The 13,890-nt window shown below is 39.7% G+C and overlaps 1 protein-coding gene across 2 annotated transcripts; it reads right to left on the reverse strand.

The window, feature by feature from the left end:
• Positions 1 to 476: 476 nt before the first annotated feature.
• ARMC1 (armadillo repeat containing 1) lies at positions 477 to 12,596 on the reverse strand. Of its 2 annotated transcripts, XM_053468374.1 has the most exons (8): positions 12,534 to 12,596; positions 9,767 to 9,969; positions 9,364 to 9,455; positions 8,274 to 8,309; positions 3,412 to 3,601; positions 1,598 to 1,714; positions 1,014 to 1,088; positions 477 to 749 (listed from the first exon to the last, which is right to left on the reverse strand). In XM_053468374.1, the coding sequence occupies exons 2-8, from the start codon at positions 9,926 to 9,928 to the stop codon at positions 558 to 560; spliced, it is 864 nt and encodes a 287-aa protein (XP_053324349.1). In that variant the 5' UTR covers positions 9,929 to 9,969; positions 12,534 to 12,596; the 3' UTR covers positions 477 to 557. The 2 variants fall into 2 exon arrangements, with proteins under 2 accessions (XP_053324349.1, XP_053324350.1); XM_053468375.1 differs by lacking the exon at positions 8,274 to 8,309.
• Between the last annotated feature and the right edge of the window lie 1,294 nt (positions 12,597 to 13,890).

Genomic DNA, 13,890 nt, shown 5'->3' on the forward strand with positions numbered 1-13,890 from the left:
ACTCTATCACTGAATAAAAAAAAGTCAGAAAACCTTCAATTTGGGAAAAAAAATTGTGACAAAACCAAAACAATTTGATTGGCTGTTGACAAGCAAAAGGTCACAAAAAGAAAATCAAGCACTTCCGCAAAAACAAAAATAAGGCAGATTAACAAATCTTAAAAGGTGCCCATGCACATCTATATTTAACTAGAATGAAGAGGTCCTGAGAATTGAGGCAAAATGGACATCCCGTGTAGTTTATGCATCAGTGACCTTAAGGCTGTGTCTGACACGCGTTCACAAGCTTAATTATTTGGCTTACAAAACGACTGTGTGCTAGCAAAGTGTGGATCCAACTACAAAGTGAGGCAACACACAGTAAAAATCAAGCCACATGTTCTTTGACTGCTGTTCATAAAGTGTTTTTTGCAAGTTGAACTATTGGTAGGAAATGGAAAATAGCACAATTTGCATGATTTAACATTTTGTTCTAATTATTCTATTGCACTTTGCAGTCCACTGGGTTTATAGTAACCTGTGTTGTAATGGTTCTGCAGTCTTTTAACAAGCCCATGTCACCAGTAGAAGGACCGTGATAAAAAGTTTGCTGCCGTGCCGAGCCAACTACTCGCACTGTCCTGGTGGACGCCAACACGAGACACTGCCTTATCTTGCTCCTTCGCAGAATTCTCATCCTCCGGTAAGTAGTCTGGTAAGTCTGTGTTCTGCTCGACTTCTACCGGAGTGTCTTGAAACGGAACCAACAGCTTTCCAAAAATAAAAATAAATAATGTTTTATATCAACAGTATTTGAATATCAAAACAATAAGGAAAATACCACAATATATGAAATAAATATTTTTAATAACATAAAGTGGGCTGATGTTGGACAGGAACTGCAAGTTAGACAGTCTGCATAGTACTAATTTTTTCCCCTTAATTTGTTCCAATCTGCAGTGATGTTAGACCCTTATACATGTGAAAGCCGGTTATTTCTGTGAAAAAGAACGACATGTTCATATATATCCTACCTCTTCACCGGTTTCGCCTTTTACGACCTGGTGAGCCTTCATTACTTTGGTGGATGCGATGGCTGAAGCTAAAGCCTGGAAGAGCATAAAACAAAAGGTTGCATGATCTTAATATGTTTTAAGGGGGGGGGTGACAAATGACACAAGACTACATTTTAAAGAGGCTTGCTGGGTATGAGTTTACCTTAGTGTTCTAGAGCCCTAAAACAATTATGTACATGCAGTTTTATAAAGTGATAAAAAAAATGCTATATAACAGACAGCCGTCAATAGATCACGACACCTCAATAGCTAAAAATGTTTGAACGTTTGAAATGTTCGCAGATACACAGGTTTTCAGGCACTGAGTGTGTCTGCTAAGATCCTGGATGTCCCAAGTCTAACTACAAATCCAATCTTTATTTTAGAATTCTCCAAATCTTCAGCTGAAAGAATAGGTACTTCTAGCAGTGACTACGCCATATTTGTTTTAATTCCCGATTCCAAGTGAAGTTCTAGACTTAACGTCAAAAAAGGAATACTTGAGACTATACCCACAAACCAACATTTCAGCTAGAATGTGTTATGCTTCTACTACACCTTACCTCGGCTTTTAAATCCGATCTAATTCGCACTACACATCTTTGTACTGCCATTTGAAATGTGAAGCTAATGACTCCTTTGATTTTCAACAGGGCATCTTCACAAAGACTCCTCCGAGACTGTCAAAAAAGCAAAGAGAAATCAAATTTACCCTGCTGAAGGTTCAATGAGAAAAAATTGTGACACAAAAGCAAGCTGTGATGGACTACAGTCAAGGATCCTTGGCCAAGATTATAAATATAATCATTTTACATGAACGCAGGAATAGACAGTGGACGGCAATGATTGTATACTTTCTATTTAATATTAAATAGTTAAATGCCTTATCACAAGGTCTACTTCTAGAAGCTCAAATAAACAAACAATGTACATTAACACAAGAAATAAACTTCTTAAATTCAGTACTTCTTCAAAAAGTTTTGCCAGGGGAAGGGCATCCCTCTTTGGTGGAAAAATTGTTAAGACAAAAGAATGTTATGATAAAGAGAAAGCAACCTTGACATCTGTGCTGCTTATTGCTGGCAGGTAAAATGCTTACATTAAAAAAAATCCAACTGCATAAAACAAACTGTAAATCATAAGTAAACAGAGCAGAAAAGCCAATAGTTGTCCGTTCCATATGATGATAAGAATAGTATTTCCCCTTGGTTAAGCTTTGACTGACTGGCATGCTCATCGCCAAGCAGTAAGCGTTTGGGTCCCTACTTACTAAGCACCTTGTATGCAAACTGACGGAATCCATCAAAGCAGATGCTGTAACCCTTTAGCAAAGTGTGGATCACAAGCTCTAGATGGTGAATTCATTCTACTTGAATGCTGGCAAACTGTCAATCTAGATTATCTGCTTGTGTATCCGAACAGAATATGTACTTGTACTAATAAAGTAGGTTCTCATTGAATTCTACCACCAAATGAACATTATTGTTCATAAACCTGCCTGTTAGCAAAGCATTCTCAAGTATACTATAGGACCAAAAGTTTGTAGACACCCATCTTAATTATTGAGTTTAGGTGTTTCAGCACCACCCATTGATAAAGGGATATAAAATCAATCACACGGACAGCCAGCTCTATAGACAAACACTGGCAGCAGAATGGGTCAAACTGAAGAGCTCATAAGATGCCACCTTTGCAAATTTGAAATTTCTGCCCCGGTCCACTGTAAGGGCTATTAATTGTGAAGTGAAAGCGTCAAGGAGTAACAACAGCTCACCCATGAAGCCGCAAGCCAAGCACACTCACAGAGCAGCTGCACACTAGCCAAGGATCACTATGCACAATGCAAAGCGTCGGCTGAAGTGGTGCAAAGAACACCGCCACTGGACTCTGAACCAAGGTAGAAACGTGTTCCTACTGTAAAGTTTGGTGAATTAGAGATAATGGTCTGGGGCTGTTTTTCAGGGTTTGGGCCTCTTAGTTCCAGTGAAGGGTAATGTTAATGCTATAGTTTACAAAATACATTTAGAAAAATGTACACTTCCATCTTTGTGGACAAGTTTGAGGAACGCCCTTTCCTCTTCCTGTAGGACTGTGCCCCAGTGCACAAACCAAAGGTCCATAAAGACATGATTTGACGAGTTTGGTGTGGAGGAACTCAAGTGGCCCACACAGAGACCTGACCTCAACCCCACTGAACACCTTGGAACACAAACTGTAAGCCAGGCCTTCTTGTCCAACATCAGTGCCTGTCCTCACAAATGCTCTTTGGGCTGAATGGGCACAAATTCTCACAGACACTTCAAAATCTTGTGGAAAGCCTTCCTAGATGGTCATATTAATGTCCATGGTTTTGGAAGGAGATGTACAACAGGCTTACCGTGTCATCAAGACCATCGATATGTAAAACCACAGTTTTGGCGCGTTTATTTGTAGCACCAAGGAAAAACTGTGCTTTCCGCCGACGTGAGTTCAGCTCATTCATACAATCGCCATCTGCCGTGCTGGATGACTGAAGCAATTCATAAACCTCGGTGGCTAGCAGCTGCGTGTCTCCTGGTGTGTTAGGCCTAAAACAATGCAACATATTAAACAAAATGTACAACAACAAAAAACAAAACACACAAATCCCATGCAATGTATACCACAGCATTCCCAATCCACTGCTCACAGTTGTATGCAAGGAAAGAGCAATACTCCATCCAAGCCATTAGCACGTTACTATACTAGACAGGTCAGAGGGCTGGTTATGGAAATCATTGGTGTAGACGTTAAGCACCGTGTTCAAAATCCCTGTTCCTTTATTTAAATGAAACACGTTTTTGGAAAGCTTAGTAACATTTCAGTGATAAACTCCATGAAATAGCTTGGCAGATACTCTTGGTCCTTTTTATGTGAATCTGTTTTAAATGGTCATGTCGTCATAGTTACTGGTTCAACATCTTGAATTGATTAACCCATCAGTAAAGAAAAGAAAAGAAAAAAAAAAACAATGCTACAGTTTCTACTTGTACACAAAAGATTATTCCTAAGAGTTCCTTAACTGATTCAGAATGGGTGTTGAAAAGTTTATTATTTTGAAAAAGACTGCCGTTGCTGTTTGGCGCCTTCCAACTCCAACAGCGCATGTCAGAGCCTTAAAGGGACAGTAATCCAAGTTGCATAAAGTGCCGTAATCATATTAAGGGTATCCTGATTGGGAAAACCAGATTAGTTTGGATTGTGTTTAGCTTGTTAAAGGGAGATAATCTTAGAAAGAAGAAAAATGTAGGTAAAATGTTTTAGAAATTCTTTATTTTCTAAAGCCAACTTGAGCAATAAGAAATAAAATAAAAAAATAAAAAGGTTTTTGGCCTCTGTTATACACCACGAAACAAAAAAAAAATGCTGCCAGAAGGGAAAGTCGTTCTTTACAGACCATAAAATTCAATTATTAAACAACAGTTGAAGCCGCTAGTTTTAATGTAGTTCATATGGACACATTAAAATGTGTGAAGCATGCATGAATCCCAGCACTGACAAACTACCCCCGTCTCTATTATGCTCAGCATCGTGTGCATTCAGTGTAATTTTTACATGGAACTGTGTACCGTGTCACTTTTTGTCTGCTAAAAAGTCAAGTAAATATGTCTTTAAGCTTGACTTGAAGTCAGACTTGACATTTTATGTTTCTGCTGACAAAGAGTTCTCAAGTTGACATAACATAAATGTCTTTAAAGTTTAGTTTCCTTGTGAAAGCCGGATTAGCCCTTCACTGCCGGGGGCCTGCAAAAATTACATACAAGTGATTGCAGCCAAGCAAGCTGTTTAGGAAGATGGAAAGGGGTTAATACATCATTTGTTAGCTTCGGGAAAGAAGCAGATGGGCTTTAAATATGTACTCTGTATAAAGCATAAATTAGTTGAGGCAGGTTACATTTTTTTTTTAAAGGACATCAGCATCAGAAGGTGCTTCTAACCTTTTAACCTGCCAATGGGTTTATTAATGGCTTCTAAGATGCTTGTGCGGTGGGTGTTATATGGCTCTAATGGTGCCTTACTTAAGATGCATTGGCTTGTAGTGTCTTAAGACACCAGAATGAAATCATCTTCTAGTGCTGATATTTTAACTCTTTCCATGCATACATTTTACCACCAGCCTTTGTCAAAGTTTGCAGTAGTATTTTTTTTGTGTGTATTTTTCTCCACTTGTACTTTAGGTGTGAATTTACAGCTCCTGGTATATGCCACACAACACCTCAATATGTGTTCAGTGATACCACCCATGCGTGGGTTTGTTGGGTTGTTTTGGGTCTAAAAGGCCGCATTGGGTGCATTTTTCAAATTGGAAATTTGACATGTGGTCATTCTTCATCCTGTGTTAATTGGGACATTGAACATGGCCGATTCAATTAACCCCATCAAACAAATATATATATATATATATATATATTTTTTTTTATTTTTTTAAAGTACACACCCCATGGGCATTTAACATGCCAGTATTTTAACTCTTTCCATGCGAGTATTTTGCCTGTTTTTCACATTTAATTTTTGGAACTGGAAGGTTCCCCTTCCATGGCTGAATGCAGTACCTGTATTCAACCTGCAAGGTGAGCCAGAGTTCTCAGGAAGGTCTGGAGAGACCCTCTTAGAAACTTTTTTTGTAACGGAAGTGCTGCCCTCTTGCGAGTGGTAACATCCCTCGCAGTGGCGGTTGTGACTGCTCTCCGGGGTTTGGTGTCGCTTAATGCCTCGCTATCAATCACCCCCTAAGTTCTTCTAAAAAGCGAGGGGGCAAACATGGCCAGTGATGCCAATCTCTGTGTTGCTAAATGCCTCGACATCGCATAGATCACTTTCTACACCCGTTAAAAGTCCTGGCGTCAATTGCGGTCAAGAGGTTAATACTTTTTACATTTATAAGTTTAACAAACATTACCCTAAATTAGCTTATTGAAAGAAGTATCCTACATCCCATTCATGGTTTAAACCCTGTGGGTATCTACGTTCCAAAGCAAAAATCCAAAATACGTCTTGCTGACAACTTTTTATGCAAATCTCTTCCTCTAACCTTGAGCATAACACTCAATTACTTGGAACCTCAGAGGTTTCGCACCTTCACCATGCTGTTAAAATGTTTTTCTGGAGCAGATTTGGTATTGAGGTTTTCTTCATGTATACGGCATTCCAACGCGCGTCCAAAATCTAATTTCTGCAAAGACAGCGATGGGTGCTGAACTTGTCAATCTGTTTTTAGGGTGGTGAGAGGAGTCTCATGTCTTTGGAGCTAGGAACCCCTTCAGATCATCTATTGTCATGTATATGAGGTATATTGATGATTTATTTGACAGGGCAGTCAAGATTAGGCCTCTGCATTTGTGGAGTACCATAACTAAAACTGAATTTGACATTTACGCATAATTCTGATATCACTTAGGCAGTTATTTGGATATTTTGCAAGGAGAGGGACAGGAAATTAGAAATGAAGTATACTGCAAACCAATAGCACTTAATACCTTATTACATGCTAAAAAATGCTCTACAGATAAGCAATACTGGATTCATACAGATAACGTGACTAAACACATATATATTTAGTTTTGCTCAGTTTTTGATTCGTTTTCCTATTGAGTCTTAGATATCAGATGTCTATTATGAACTGTTATTATTGTTACTATACATTTTCCCTCCTTTGGTGATACCTAATAAATTGTATTTATGGCTGCTCTATATTCATTCACTGATTTTGTTTACAGATATAATTATTTACTTGTTAATGGGATGTAGTCATCTATATCCCTGTATCCAACTGTGCTCTTTTATATTTATGAAACTTATAATAATATATATTACACATATACACACACATTTCATTCTTTGTTTTTATGTATACATTTGTATTTTAAATATTATTCTGGTAATAATGCTGTGAGGTGGAACAGCTGTTCCCAGATAAGCCCCAGTGTAAGTCCAACACCTACTCCTAAACTGGAATGACGAAACCAGTCAGGTGACTACCGCATTCTGATAAAGATGGTTTACTGTGGCTACGTTTGTGTGACTGTCTATACTTCCTCTCATTGCAGCCGTTATATACCGGGAATGCTTATGTTAAACGCACATTGGGAGTCCAGTGCATTTTACTAAAGGCAAATTTGCGCAGACATTCCTTAGTCATTGGAATTCTTTGGACTCATTTAACGCCTCTCCGAACGCCCTCCACTGAAAGCCGGGAGCATACCGAGGTCTGCTTCTTCCACAAGCTCAGAACACACGTATGCTATCTCAACTGCAATGTTTTTCTGGCATATGATTAGTTTGAATTCAATAGGAGTGGTACTGAGCATGTGCACAAAGTTGACATGCTAACGCTTTGTGGTTTCAGTAGAGGTAGCCAGATAAGCACTAAGAATACATGCTTCAATGGGCGTATAGTAAAATGCATTGGGGTTCATACATTACAAAATACAAGGTCAGTCATTTCCTTTTGATGTCAGCAATGACGTGGCTGGAGAATCCCTGTGATGTGGCAGGGATTTGTGGGACCTACAGAGACTCCAATCTGTCCTTTTGCCGCATTAACTCACTGACTAAACTTCACGAGCCCTGTCATTTATTTTGTTATGCCAGCACCTATCTTTTGCCCGATTTGTAGCAATGGCGTGTTAGTGTGACAGATAAGGGTGCAAAGTGATATATTAGAACATTCCACTAATGAGCATGCCGTGTCTAGTGTAAGGATGACATAGTGTGGAGTTATGGGCAAACACACTGCATACAATTCCCACATCTCATTTCCATGTGTCCGTCACATTCTTCTTAGTTTCTTCCTTCTGTTACCAAGTTAACTACCTGCTCTTAGATAGCGCTAATGAACCTGGTGGTTTATAAATAAATATAAAGATGTACCTTGTAAGGATGTTTTACTTGTATGGGAAAAGTGAGATTTACCAAATAATTTAGTCTGTTGGTTGATTTGTGTCCTTTGCAAGCACCTTTGGAACATCTACTGATGGCCAACAAGTAATGGGCAGAGTACAGTGGTTGAGAATACTATGCTTCATAAATATTTGACAAGTGGCCAATAAGGATTCATAAACTTAATCCAATAAAATTATATTTGTATTTGGAATTCTTTTTTTGTTTCATGCATTTTCACCTATATGTATTTATAGCTGCAAGCAAGCACTAGGGAGGAATCCAGCTTAAAATAAACCCCACACACAGAAGTTTTAGACACACCATTTGCAGATCTCTCACCTTAAACTGTGCAGGTTAACGTTTTTGCTTCCGGCACTTTAAATAAAAATGGCATGAGGGAATCTATAGGTTAATCAGAGAATGGAAACTGAACTACAGAAAGGGACATGGACACATGTGAAGTGAATTAAACATTTAGCTGACATAGGTAAATTGTGTTAAGTATTAAAATGACATATTTACACGGTTATGTTTTTGAGAATGCTAGGAGGTGGCTGTATTTCCGAAGCTGCGATGTGGATTCTGGTAGTTGTCGGAGGTGGGGAAACAACATATTTCAGAGGTAGAGCTAAGCCAGAGCTGATCCAGGCTTAGCATTAAGAGCCAGATCACACAACTTCCATTTGTGTTACAGACTAAGCCGAAACAACAGAACATCCTGGATCAAGTTTTCACTGGACTGCCCTTATCGGGTACATTTACACAGTACTTCAAAGCAGGGACAATGTTTTAAGAAAAAGAAAGACTGTTACCACCCAAAGCAGTAATATTCAGGCTATGTAGGCAGGCAAAAAGTATCTATTATTTTAACTCTACTTAAAGAGGAACTCCAATCATGGTTTTTCTTTTCCATATTACTGTCACTTAAAACGGTATTTTTCTGTTCAAACAATGAGTTATCCCAAAATACAATGTTTTTTAAACAAAATGTAGAGAAGCCTTTCCTTTAGGTATGATATACTGGACCTATATACTAGACAAACAACCTGACTCCTTAATATACCTTGTGGCAAATACCAAAATGTGTGCCTCGATCACATAGAGGGACCCAATGTCTTAAGAAGAAGAATGGAGGGACAAATAAATAAAAATCGTCTCAGTGTGGCATTTGAGTTTGGCAATGTACCCAAAATATCACATGAATTGCCTACAACGGCCACCTTTGGATCTGCAGATATACAACGTTTATTGGAACATTGTGAAAAAAATATAGATTTTTCTTCAAATCTCAAGTACATTACGCAACACTGACTATTTCAAACCCAAAAAACAAACTATCTTTTAACAAGACTTCTTCAAGGAATTGCTTTCCTTTCCTAACACAAAGACAATTCTGGAAAATCGATAAAGAACATGATCCGCCACTTACTTTTGTATAACATTTTGGAGGCTCAACATCATACCCAGTTCGCACATCATCTTTTCTCTGTTGGCGCGGCATTCTGCTAAATAGCGGAGAGCCTAAAGTGAAAAACATTTAAAAATTAGAACATGAGCAATAGCCTTACATGAGCCGTGGGTATTTTGGCTCTGGACACAAAATACAAAACCTATGATCTGGGGTTGCGTTAACTAAAGCAGGAGAAGTGTGTATTTTTAGTAGCACATATTTTGCTGGAATTGCTGTAGATTTCATTGTTGTTTCCATGTGGCATGCTTTATATCACATACATCATTCTAAAGGTTAAACTTACTTTTTCAAACCGTTTTCAACTGCATAAACTGAAAAATGCAGTTTTTTGACCATGCATGAACACATATACATCACTTACCAGTAGAGCAGAATGGACAACTTCAGGGTTGGGATGATCAAGGAATAGAATGAGGCCAGGAAGACAGCCCTGGTCCTGTACAATGGCTCGTCGGTTTAGAGGGTCCGAAGCCAAATCTCGCAGCTGGTTAACAACTGCTAGTGCGTCGGGCTCCCCACTCATGGTACGGCTCGGGGTGTTTTTATGCCATACGCCAAGAATACCTAAAACACAGGGGGGTACAGACAAAATGTTAGTATCAAGTCACTACAATTATGCAAGCTTTGCTGAAATGGACGATCCCTTCACAATGAAAATGCATTCTACTTCTGCTTTTTAATATTTAGAACTTTCTGAAAAGATGTCTTACATAATAAACCGAAGACCATCCTATCTGTATGTTGACAAATCGATGCAGGCATATTTCTTTGTTATCCGAGTTAGAAAATAAGACTTCTGGGTCATTTTCCTCTTCCTCCAGATGCCTCTAGTGAAAGTAGTGAGCATTCGTATTGCACACCTCTTGCACACGCTCAGTTGCACTCCCAATGTGCATGGTACAACGCTCACATTGGCTACACAGCTACGTAAATATACTACTTCTTTGGAGCTGCTGCATATGAACAACGTTTCTGTTAGCGTAATATAAATAATAGCACTTTAAAGACATGTTAGAAGCGACCTAGAAAAACCCGGCTCCAATCTGTATTGTGACTAATAAAGTGCTGTATCCTGCGGGGGCCAAAACTCCTCTCACACTACATTGTGTATAAATATACAAAACAATGAACCAAACTCACTACTTTACACTAGTTCCAATAACCAGTCGTAACATTTATTGGAGCTTTTATTTAGAATACGATTGCTAAATACCATTCGGATTAAAACTCAAAACCCAGCGAAAACAAGATTACGCTAGATAAGAGAACAATGTTTCCGATAGACGACATACAGCTGATCCATTATTGCGATTAATACGGCACAGTTATTACGGACGACTTTTTAGACTAAAATCAGAAAAATTCCTCACACTACATTGCATCGATTCAAATATAGAACACAATCAGTGTTTATTTATATATAGTGCCATCATATACCACAGCACGGTACAACCTGTGATCAAAGTGCATCAAACAATAACTCGGACCTACGGAAGCAAAATGCGAGGAGGGTCCCACTCAAAGAAGCTTTCACTCTAGACATTTATAGGATCCCAGTAGATTCTTTAGCGCTGTTACACTGGATCAGTAATATTTTAAAAAGAGCTTAAACCGTATCATGGGGATTACACAAGCAATACGTGGCTTGCCTAAAGACATCAGGCGCCATCTGCAACACAAATACTCATGTGGTTGCGTCACACCCTGCGCCATGCAACCGGCGGTGCGTTCTCACGTCCAAGAGGCTTCGCAAGAACTAGCTTCGCAAATAGTAGATCATGGGTAGCCGAGTGCTTACACGAAACATAGAAATAAATGATACTTACTATATACGCGACTTGCGCAAATGGACCAAAAGCAATCCTCTCCTCCCGATCCTCCAATCAGGAGAGAGGATGTGCTCGGAAGATCTGCCATTTTGCAGAAGCTCACCAGGAACTTATGTCCCTGTCCTGAAGTCAATGAAGACCGAAGATATATTGGAGCAGAGGTTGAAGAGAGAAGAACAAGAAGATGCAAGCTCAGAAGTGGAGACAGCGCAGAGACAGGAACAGGGTAGGGATACATTCAGAGAGCGTGAAAGAGTGTAAGTGCAAGAATGAGAGAGTGAGTGAAAGAACAAAAAAAAAAACTATACAAAAATTCTTAGGTCTTCGTTTTTGTTTGTCTCATTGGAGGTCCCTCCACGGTTTCAGGGATTTGTACGAAGTTTAAACTTTAAATTCCAGAGAATCCGAATGCACAAGTCTACAGTTTATGTATATAATATACATGTTCCTTACAGCCCTGGGACACTAACAAAAGTGTATAAAATGAGACAGAAGTCTCTTAATGCACACAGTGAATGCTTCGGAGTCCAAGTAGAACGAACATCATAAAGTTTACTTAACCAGAATAAATTGACTGTGGTTTTAATGCTATGGTACATGTCTCACCACTGTGACACTTTGGGATTAGAAAACCAGAGAAACTAGTGAAATCTAACACTGGGAGCGTTGCATTTAATTACAGCACACAAACGTGTGGCAATTCCCAGCCTGTGAAAATAATCTAATCTAATACCAGACCCATTTTATCCAGATCCGTTTGTCTCAGTATAATTCTGCTTTTATAAAAATTGGGCAGACACCAACGGCGGGCCAATAACCGGGGCAGACACCAACGGCGGGCCAATAACCGGGGCAGCCAGGGTAATCTTCCAGCTGAATGATGCACAATTAATTCAAAATTGCCTGCTGTCACTACTACGGGTTATCAAGGCAACCAGAGTCTGGGTCAGAATGAGTCTGAGAGTATTAAAGACATACAATAAATAAAATAAAAAAAAACACATTCATGTCATCATGTTTCTGGGTAATGTTGTAAAACTGTAAGATACACAAGACGTAGAATGTTCCGATGACACGTAGATAAGCGAGTGACTGCGCGGCTACCTATGAACTTCCGAAACATCCCCCTAGTCAGCGTGTACCGGTGACCTGGCCTGCCCCGCACCAGCAGCGTGATGTCTGTGTATAAACACGCACACCCCGCACGCACCAGGGACGGATGAACGGGAACATGCCAAACACCTACACACTATTAGTGCGCCCCAGCGGGACAGGCGGGGGCTGATAATAAACACTCACCGCTCACGGCTCCCCGTCCTCCCCTGTCGCAGCCTATGTGCCACTTCCCACAAACTACAACGCTGATTGGCCCTTAGTAAGTCATAGTAGATCAGCCCAATCAATAGTCATGTTCTAGAAGTCGATTTTGATTGGTTAGGAGCAATATCCACTCGGAAAAGCGAGACACGAGGTGTGAGGCTCTAGCAGCCATTTTTGACGAGGGAAACATTTAGTCATGATTAATATTCCCAGTTGCTCGAAATTTCTGAACAACAACAACAAACCATGCGGTTCTTATTCTTGAGATGAAAATGATTGGGGACATTTGGGTTATATAACAGAAAACGCCGGCCATATGTTTGTAAAGAAATACTGGAAAGCATTTACGTGGCATAAGCGTTTTTTGAGGGGGCATAGCAATGCTTCTAGAAATCAAGTTATATAAGCATACTGTCGCTGCTGCATGTAGTGTTATAGGAGCCGGGTTTATGGTTATCCAAAGGCTTTAATTTAGTGCTGGGCGTTATAGTATACAGCCATCCAGTCATTCCACGGGGAAATGGTGAAATTAAGATGTATATCGGGGTTCGTTGCGCCGCAGGAGCTGCTTATAACACAAAGCAGATTGTCTTAGATCACCATGCCTAGCAGTCAGTGCCAGTTTTCTACATACTGACTAGTTGAGTCTGCACATAGTGGAAGAGGTCAGCGAGCAAGCCGGAGATTGATAATGTGAACCATGTCGCTGCCAACTGCGTATGTGATGCATGGTTGGGAACGTGGACCCCAGGAGCAAACAATGTAACACACGTGTGGTTACGCTTTCCCCCTCACAGCTCCCACAAAACTGGATTGAACCCGTTAAGGCTAGCCCCTGCATGTAAGGAAGGGTTTCCTTCACACTGCACAGCGGCCAAAATATAATATTAATATATATATATATATATATATATGAAAAAATTTTACTTTTATGATGGGATAAACTATACGGACAAACGTATTGGGACACACCTCTTAATTATTGAATTCAGGTGTTTCAATCAGACCCATTGCCACAGGTGTATAAAATCAAGCACCTAGCCGCGCAGCCTGCATTTACAAACATTTGTGACAAAAATGGGTCGTTCTGAAGAGCTTGGTGAATTCATGTGCAGTACTGTGATAGGACACAACCTTTGCAATAAGTCAGTTTGTGAAATATCATCCCTGCTAGATATTCCACAGTCACCTTTAAGGGGTATTATTGGAATGTGGAAGTGTTTAAGTGTAAAGCTGTGTAAAGTCACAGAGCTGGGTCATAAAGCCTCCAACATGCTGCTGATTCCAAACTTCCACTGGCGTTCATATCAGCAGCGGGAACTTCGTGGAATGGGTT

This window comes from Spea bombifrons, chromosome 5 (assembly GCF_027358695.1).
Source record: "Spea bombifrons isolate aSpeBom1 chromosome 5, aSpeBom1.2.pri, whole genome shotgun sequence".
NCBI classification, from domain to species: domain Eukaryota; kingdom Metazoa; phylum Chordata; class Amphibia; order Anura; family Pelobatidae; genus Spea; species Spea bombifrons.

Coding starts and splice junctions, on each gene's coding strand:
- ARMC1 (XM_053468374.1), bottom strand. CDS start 9,928: ATGAGTGGGGAGCCCGACGCACTAGCAGTTGTTAACCAGCTGCGAGAT. Junction 3,602..8,273: donor GTTAACCTGCACAGTTTAAG/GTGAGAGATCTG, acceptor GCATTGTTTTAG/GCCTAACACACCAGGAGACA. Junction 750..1,013: donor AAGGCGAAACCGGTGAAGAG/GTAGGATATATA, acceptor ATTTTTGGAAAG/CTGTTGGTTCCGTTTCAAGA.